Here is an 8801-nt window from a genome sequence, read left to right on the forward strand (position 1 = left end):
AAGCAGGGGCTGGTCAGTGCACTTGCCGGGATGAGCCCTGTGCCTGATCACCACAGTCCCCCCTGATTCCTTGTTAAATCCTTTCTTAAGCCCCCTTCTGTGTAGCTTCACTCCCTTTCCCATGTGTGAGAGCTGCAAGGTCTGAGCGCCATAACTGGAGAGACTGGTGTGCAAGAGAGAGCTGGGTGCCAGTAACTGGGCGAACAGGCAGTGCCTACAGGGATTTTAGACCTTGGTGCCAGCCACTGGAGAAGGGTCACGGGGCCTTTTGCTCTTTGTGCCAGCACCTGGAGGGACTGATATATAAGCAGTGACTCCAGAGGTTGTAAGTGTGTGTGTTTTCACTGGGAACTGTATGTCTCAGTCATACTGGAGACAGACCAACAAGGGGCCAATTCCATGATGAAGAGCCTGGAGCAAGTCTCGTATACCGTGTTGGGAGTGTCATTCTTCAGGTGTCTGAGACCTACATGCTAGAATGGTGCTGGGAGAAGCCTCAGGGCAGACACGGATGGACCCAGGTGCAGCCAAGCCAGACAATGTGTAAGGGAAGGGGAGAGGAAAGAAACGGGAAGGAAGGAAGGAGAGATTCATGGGGATGTGACCCTGAGGTCAGTGAGAATGGCTGCAGGTTGAGGACTATGGCTCAATTTCTGCTCTCATTAGAAGTGCCAGAGTCCTAATGTTGCTCTAGTAGATGTCTGCTGTGACTCTTATGGAGGCAGATCCATCTCTGTAGCCCCTTGCAGGGTGAGCTCTAGCCTGCTCTTCCACCTGGGAAAGGCTTTGCCAGCCACAGAACACTCCACAGTTCTAGAAACCTCCTGTCATGCCATAATGACGTGCAATGCTTCCACGAGAATATTCCTATTATTAGCATTGTAGTTACCTGGATCACTGCCGACCACACTGTGGAGGTTTTTTAGGCTTTTTATGAGACAACCAAAATGAACAGTCGCTTTTATCTCTGCTGTGACTGGTGCATGGGATCACTCTGGACTTGATCTGGGAAGGGGGTGGCAGTAGGGGTCTCAACCCATCCCCCAGCCCATCGCGTGCCCTTTCAGCTCTGGGGTGCAGGGCTGCCCCATCCCCACCCCTCACAGTGCAGCACCTCAGTGGGTGCCCGATGTGCTCCCTGGGTATGTGTCTGGGTGATGCACTGATCCCTCGTGCTGTTTCCTGTGGACCCCTTACCCATTCCCCTACGGATGAGTTTCTCTGGTCACCTCTGGGTTTGTGGCATCCAGCAGCGCACTGGAGCCAGGTTCCTCTCTCTCCCCATAGGTGCCCCCACCAGACCACGACACAGGCAGAACCCCTGGGTGATGCACAGCAGGGCTCATCTCCAATTTCTGAAGATTTGGGGGAGAGATGTTTTTCTAAAGAAGCTGAGGAAGGACAAGGGAGAAGTGCCAGAACTGGAGGAGGCTTCTGTTCTCAGAAGAAATAGCAACATCCCCAGAGAGCTGAGGACATCAGGGGAGGGTTTAAGACCTCATTGTGGAAGAAACCCCTGACCTCCAAATACCCATCAGGGGCTATGCAGAAGAGCAGGTGATTCTAGCTGGGGAGGTGAGGACTCCACTGCCAGCTGACCAGGAACAGCCTCTTCCCACCACTGGGACACCCTCAGACCCCAGGGTCTCCCACTGTGGAGATGCCGAGAAGGCCCTTGGCTGAGGGAGCCACAGCTGTTGCTGCTGGAGGAGGGAGAAACCCAGAAGGAGCATTTCAGGCACAGGAAGAACAGATCGTTTCCCACCCCCGCTCCTTCCTTTGCTCCCCCAACAGAGCCGTTTCCGGCAGCTCTGCTATCTCGGGGCTGGGAGGTGCTTTTCTGACTCTCTCACTCAGCAAATGGGCATTTTGGTCTCAACATGCACCTCAGATATATCATCGTCACGGCCTTCCTGGGGCAACTGCTGGGTAAGGCCTGGCTGTCTATAAACAGTTCTTCTTCCCTCATGGTGAGCTTTACCAGCCTTATCAGGATGAACTTAGCAGGGAAACCCCTCTTGCATAATACAATATCTCTGGGAAACGTTTGCTCAAGATGCTCTTACTCTTGGAAACAATAAGAGAATAAAGAGAAGAAATACCCCAGATCACTTCTGCTTTGTTTTGCATCCTTTACTATCCATTTCTCTCTGCAACTCTGTTATGACCTACTATCAATTCAGCACTGTCTGAACTCCAACATTTCTCCCTTTCCAGCAAAAATAAGTAGGTCCTGTCAGTGCTGCTACATGGGCTTTAAAGCTCTAATTGCACTGACATCAGTGGGGTGTCCCATTCTGCCTCCTGGCTGGCACATACCTGCCATGGCCTTCAGTTTCCTCCTGGTTGGAACACAGCCAGGGCTCCCTCTGTCCAACACTGGATCAGCATTACAGGTACTCAGGGAGCTAAGAGCCCTCTGAGATGACAGAGATGGGGAAGCATGAGGACTCTTTTCTAAGAGCTCCCCAGGCCCCTCACGTTGCTGGAGGGGTGTTGGTTCAAGCACACAAAGATCAGGCATGACAGGATGTTTCCTGCTCCTCTGGGCACTCAGAGATCAGGGAGAAGGGGCAGGGACACAGCAAAGTTCTCCTCAGGGTCCACGCTGGTCTGAGAACTGCCAAGCTCCTGCCCAAAACTATTCTCCACCTTGCTGTTCCCATGCCTCATGATATTCCTGCAGAGAAAGAGAGAGGGAGCCTTCTCCTCCAGGGTTTTGCATCCATTTCTGGTTTGCCTCCCAGAGCACCTCCCAGCAGAGCTGCTGACCTTCCCTTCCTTCCAGGCACCACGGGGCAGATCACAGTCACCCAGCAAGAAGGACAAGTCACAGTGAAGCACAGAGACACCTTCCAGACCAACTGCACATACCAGACCTCCAGCTTTTACACTTTGCTCTGGTACCAGCAGAGGAAAGGCCAAGCTCCCCAGCTGCTCTCGTATCAGGCAGCAGCTGGCCCCAGGCAGAGCGGCCGTCTCACCACGTTGCTGAACACCACAGGGAAATACAGCGTCCTGCAGCTGGAGGAAGTCGAGGTCTCTGACAGCGCCCTGTACCTCTGTGCTGTGCCAGACACCCTGGTGCAGGGAGGTTCCTTGGCTGGGCAAGAACCCAGGGGAGGGAGGGGCTGTGTGTGTGCAAGGCTGAGCTTGGGGGAAGGGGCCCTCAGCTCTCCCCTGGCACCTCTGCTTCCCCTGGGCACCCAGGGATCTGCAGGTCAAAATCTTCTTCCAGGAGGGGACAGTGTCAGTGGTTTGAGAGGAAGGAGCAGGTGGTGGCAGAGTCTCAGGTCCTCCTGTTCTGACCACAGGTCACATGATTCTTCTGCCTGATGGCTCTGGTGAGGGGTCAGGCAATGCAGGGATGGTCTCTGTTCAGTAATTCCTTACTGCTGCTCCTTGCTTTCTGTTATTCCCTGCTGCACATTGCTGCTTCAGGTTTTCCTGCAGGCCTGTGTCTTAAGAGTACCAGCTGCGGGATGTGTCCATCAGAGGTCAGAGTTCAAAGTAACGTGGAAAACATAAATTACATGTGACAGGGCACCTCGGATTCCTAGAATTGCATAATTATTGCAATACTGGATAATAATTTGAACCACATTGAGGACTCTCCTGTTGCTGTGTCACCATGAGCTGGGATCCAGAGGACCTGCTCTCCCCAGTGCACTCTGCTGGTCCTTGCAGCCCTTCTCATGGCCTACCTCATGGGCCTGCCAGGAGAAGACCCGGCCTTGGGGAGAGCTGCCTCATGCCTGCGGGAAGGCCAGGCAGCACCAATGGACCATGGGGGCTTGGGCACTGGCTGCTGTCCTTGGGGTGCCCTGTCTGGTGGGAGCCGGGGGTGTGTGAGTGACAGGAGGGCTCTGCTGTGAGGGCTGCACAGGCTGATTTCATCAACCTTAGGGTCATGTTAGCCCTTTGAACTGTGTAAGCAGTTGTCTTCTGGGAGATGGAGGGTGTACAGGTGACCTGTCATTGCTATCCTTGCCCTTGAGTGACGGTCAGACCCCCTCTTTCTGCGGACAGGTGGGAAAACAAATATGAGAATTTCTGGGGCTGTATTAAAGAATTTTTCCCACACCATCCCAACTCCCAAATCCTTTGCAGACATCTTTATTGAGCTTCTACTCGCACCTCTAAAGCAAGAAAAATTATCTTCTGGAAAAAATTGTGAGGTACTGAGCTGTCAGAGCCTCTAACCACATTGGGCTCCTCTCTAGGGGATAGCAGTGGTCAGGTTTCCTTTCTGCAGGACATGCTCTGAGGCCAGGGCCTTATGTTTGAGCAGAGGTGCCAGAAGCAGAGCCTGATCACCATTGACTGTGGAGGAGCCAGGGATGTCTTCCTCACCTCCAAGAGACAGTGTCTGAGAGGGTCCCACTGCCATGTGTCCCATCCTCCCCTTTCTCTCTGAATGATGAAACATCTGCTTGGTACCCGTCTCAATCCCCCACTAGTTAGTAGAATGCCTTTCTTCCTCAGCAACTTTGTACAATGTGCACCAATAAAAATTTTATATGGAGACAGAGGCTGGGATGCAGAAAGCTTTAATGACTCTGAAAGAGGGAAATGAGTTCACTTGGAGAAGAGGCGGCCAGATCCGGGAGAGCACCAGCAGCTGCCAAATGTCTGCGCCCATTGGCCATGGTGGAGATCCCAGAAGGGATCCATCAGCACAGAGGGAGAGGGGCCAGTAGATCCTGCAGCTTGGCTCTGGGGGTCTTACATCCCAGAAGAACAGAAGACAAGAAAAAGATGTCAGGCAGTAGAAGTCAGAGGAGTTAGACTTTGGTCATGTTTTCAGAGAGGCACAGCTGCCCTCCCTTGGAAGGATGCTCAGCCTCCCTGAAATCACTGGCCAGGAGCTCTGTCCTCAGTCCAGCATGAGCTTCTGGGTTCCTGGGGTCCTTGTGCGGGCTGTCACCAGTGGCTTTAGCATGGGGGGCACCTTCTGCCACAGTAGCGGCTGGTAATGCAGGAGAGGTCAAAGCCCCCAGAGTTGATGGGCACTCCGTCACAGCTGAGGATGCTGCCAACGGCAGCAGAGGTGGAGGAGCCCACGGCGGTGCTCTGCGGGAAGGAGCTGAGGATGGGGCCGGGCAGGGTCACCACCACGGGGGAGGGCTGGATGACGATGGTGGAGTTCTGGCACTGCCTGACACAGGGCTCATTGCAGCTGTTGGCCAGCGGGGTCGGGCCGCAGGGCTGGCAGCAGGGCTCGCAGGGCTGGCACTGGTCACAGCAGGACATGTCTTGGGATGTCAGTTGCACCTGGGAGAGAGGTCAGGAAGGAAGAAAAGCACGGGGATGCCTGAGGAGCAGTTTGTCACTGCAGTATAAATTTGTGCAGTGATGTATTAGGTCTTATTGGCTTCATCCTGTCAGAGTCCAAAAAGAGCCACCAGCTGCTCTGTGGCTACTCTCTACCCCCGAGTACAGAAGCCACCTCAGTACCGTTCCAGTTTCTATCCATGCTTAACCTCCCCCCACTCCCCTCTCCATTGAGAAGCAACCCCAAGATCTGGTATGGAACCAAGCCAGTCTCAGCTGGCAGGTTCACTGAAGTGAGACCTCCTTTGTGAGAAAGCAGAGAAGGAGAAGGGACCTCAGACTCACCTGGTTCTCAAGGAGAAGGAGGCAAGAGAAGTGGATGAGAGAGCGAGGAGCTCTGCTGGCTTTTATGCCGGACCTTTACTGCCCCAGGCTGACAGAGGCATCCCTTGTAGAGGTGGTTATTATCTGACAAGCTCATCCTGAATGCAAAACATCCCACCTAATGCTATGGGCTGTGTTTCAGCTTCCGGAACCATTTTCTTTTAATTTCCTGCTTGATGCCAGGTACATTCTGCAGTGAAGACATCTTTTGCGTGACAGGATGAGAGGCCCAAGCATTTCCAGAGAAGACACGTCAGCCTGAGCAGAGGACTCACCTCACATGCCGGAGGAATCCACTATAGGAGACTCAGAGTGGACCAAACGGCTGGCTTAGACAACACACACAAACGTGTGCACATGCACACACACACACACACACACACAAATCTAAACCTCTGGTCATTCAGATTTAATTGAGAAGACTCAAGGTGCCAGAAGACAGACATATACACTGTGCACACAGGGGTTGGACTGCAGAGAGTCATCTTCTCCAGGTTCTCTTTTCAAAGGTTCCGTGTGGCTGAGGGAAGACTGATCTGTGCTTGGTGAGAGCAGGAGATGCAGGTGATGAGGGTAAGGTGCCCAGCTCGAGCCCATTCACCCCAAAAAAGCTGCTTCCCTGCTCTCTCTCGGTCCCTGAGTACCGTGGACATGGATGTGGGCTTTAGGCATGGGATGGAGGTGCTTGTAGGCACTGGCAGGACAGACTGTGGGTTCACTCCTGATCACATGATGAAGCAAGCCATGGAGATGTGACCAGGCAGGCTGGCCCTGCTGTGAGCTTCTGCTGTCTGGGGAGTTCAGAGGCCTCCGTGGGTCAAGTGCAGGGTCAGTGTCTCCAGAAAGAGGATTTGTTCCATTTGCCGTGCACATCTGCTCTGGGAGGGGGATAATACCCGTGTGTGAGCTGATGTCTCTTCAGTGACTGTGGGAAGGGTCTGTTTTAGCGGGTCCAGGGAAGGCCAGAAAAATGAAGAGGTGGATGGAACAGCTCTCCTCTGAGGAAAGGCTGAGTGAGGTGGGGTTGTTCAGCCTGGAGAGGAGACAGCTCTGGAGAAATGTTGCAGCCTCTCAATTTTTTAAGGGAAGCTTATAAATGAAACAGGGAAAGGAGCTTTAGGAGGGTCTGTAGTGACAAGGGAGCAGTAGCTTTAAACATAGAGAAGGTAGATTTAGGTCGGTCTTAAGGAAGAAAATTTTTCAGATTAAGGTTTTGAGACACTAGATCAGATTGACCCGAGAAGTTGAGGAAGCCCCATAATCAGAAGTGTTCAAGGTCAGGTTCGATGGGGCTCTGAGCAACCTGATCTAGTGGGAGGTGTCCCTACCCATGGCAGAAGTCTTGGACTAGATGGTCTTTCAAGCTCCCTTCCAACACAAACTCTTCTATGATTCTGTGAGTCTATAAATTATGCTGGTAAGTGAGTCTGGGCAGAAAGAGCCTCTATACAAGGATGTGCTGGAATCTGAGTTGGTCCCACTGGGCTGGAAGGACATATCCCCTGAGGGGACCTTGTTCCATTTCAATTACAATCCCTTAATTACCTTCATTTTCTAAGAGTGAGATGCAAAGCATGACAGAGAAGTCAGAAGAGACTCCCTCTCCCTCATGTGGAAGAGCTCATTTGGGCCACGGGCATGGCAGCAGGAGGCTGCGGCAGCACTGCACAGCTTTGGCTTCTGTACCACGACGACCTTTGAGGAACAGTGAAGACACTGGTCAGGGGTGGAATGTGCCTGGCAAGGGGAGGCAAGAGTGTCTTTCCAAATCCCTGCAGAACTAGGAAGGAGGAGTTTAAAGTAGGTATGGAGGGGGAGGTCACCACAGACTGAAGAGCAGGGATGTCACAAGGGTAGAAGAGGTATGCACGGCGGAGCAGCATGCCAGAGGAGGCTCTCACACTTCCCCTGTGGCGCAGGTGGTGGTGTACTTAGGTGGCTGCTACACATCTCCTGCTCAAGAAGAGGAGGCAGATGACACCTTTGTCAGGCAGTTGGGGAAAGCCTTGTAGTCACAAGCCCTGGTTCTTACCTGGTACCACCTCAGTATCTACTGAAGGAGGAAAATGTCTGGCAAAAGCAAAACATGACATGTCTGGGGCCTATGGAAGCAAATTCTTCATGCAGGCAATGCATGAATGGCCTAGAAAAGAGGATCTCTTAGACCTGCTACTCACAAATGAGGAAGAACTGTTGAATGATGTTAAGTCCAAGGGCAGCCTTGACCTCACTGTCCAGGAGACTGTGGAGCTCAGGATGCTCAGAGGACTGACAGGACAAAGAGGAGGATGAGTGCCCCTGACTGGAGAAGAGCACGGCTTAGTCTCACCAGGGACTTTCATGCTTGGCAGGATGCCAACTGGGGGACGAGAGGCTGGAGAGCAGCCCCAGGGAAAGAGATGTGGGGCTTTGGGTTGAAGACAAGCTGACTGTGAGTCAACAGTGTGTCCTGGCAGCGTAAAGGGCCAACGGTGTCCTGGGGTGCATCACGCAGAGCACAGCGAGCCGGTCGAGGGAGGTGATTGTCCCACTCTGCACTGGTGCAGCCCCACCTCAAGTACCCTGTGCAGGATTGGGAGCCTCGACAGAAGAAGGACATCAAACTCTTAGAGTGTCCAGAAGAGGGTGACCAAGATGGTGAAAGGTCTTGTGGGCAAGAATTATGAGGAGTGGCTGAGGTCACTTGGATGGTTCAGCTTGGAGAAGAGACGGCTGAGGGGTGACCTCATCACAGTCCACACCTGCCTCAAGGCGGGCAGCAGCAGGGGAGGTGCTGATCTCTTTCTGCTGACCAGAGGTAGGCAATGGAATGGAGAGGAAAAGGTCAAGGAAGTGGAATGAAGCTGCATCAGGGAAGTTCAGCCTGAACATTAGGAAAAGGTTCTTCACTGAGAGGGTGGCTGGTCACTGGAACAGGCTCCCCACGCAAGCGGTCACAGCACCAAACGTGTCAGAGTGCAAGGACCATGGACAATGCTCTCAGTGATACGGTTTAGTTTTAGGCAGTCCTGCAAAGAGCAGGGAGTTGCACTCGACGATCCTTATGGGCCCCTACCAACTCCAGATATTCTGTCATTGCATGATGCCATCACATGTCAGCACACATGAAACACATGTGCATGCACAGCCAGTTGCACAGGAAC

General features: G+C 53.0%; 1 protein-coding gene and 1 pseudogene across 1 annotated transcript in view; one reads left to right on the forward strand and one right to left on the reverse strand.

Moving 5' to 3' along the window:
* The window catches only part of LOC113489119 (immunoglobulin kappa light chain-like), a 116715-nt gene that overhangs the window by 337 nt on the left and 107577 nt on the right, over nt 1-8801 (forward strand). Inside the window, exon 2 of the mRNA XM_026864633.1 lies at nt 2789-3084. Within this exon, the coding sequence (XP_026720434.1) occupies nt 2789-3084 (296 nt within the window). The remainder of the gene's footprint in view (nt 1-2788; nt 3085-8801) is intronic.
* On the reverse strand, nt 4774-5755 carry LOC113489120 (annotated as a pseudogene).

This window comes from Athene cunicularia, assembly GCF_003259725.1.
Source record: "Athene cunicularia isolate RWA chromosome 27 unlocalized genomic scaffold, athCun1 chr27_part1, whole genome shotgun sequence".
Taxonomy (NCBI): domain Eukaryota; kingdom Metazoa; phylum Chordata; class Aves; order Strigiformes; family Strigidae; genus Athene; species Athene cunicularia.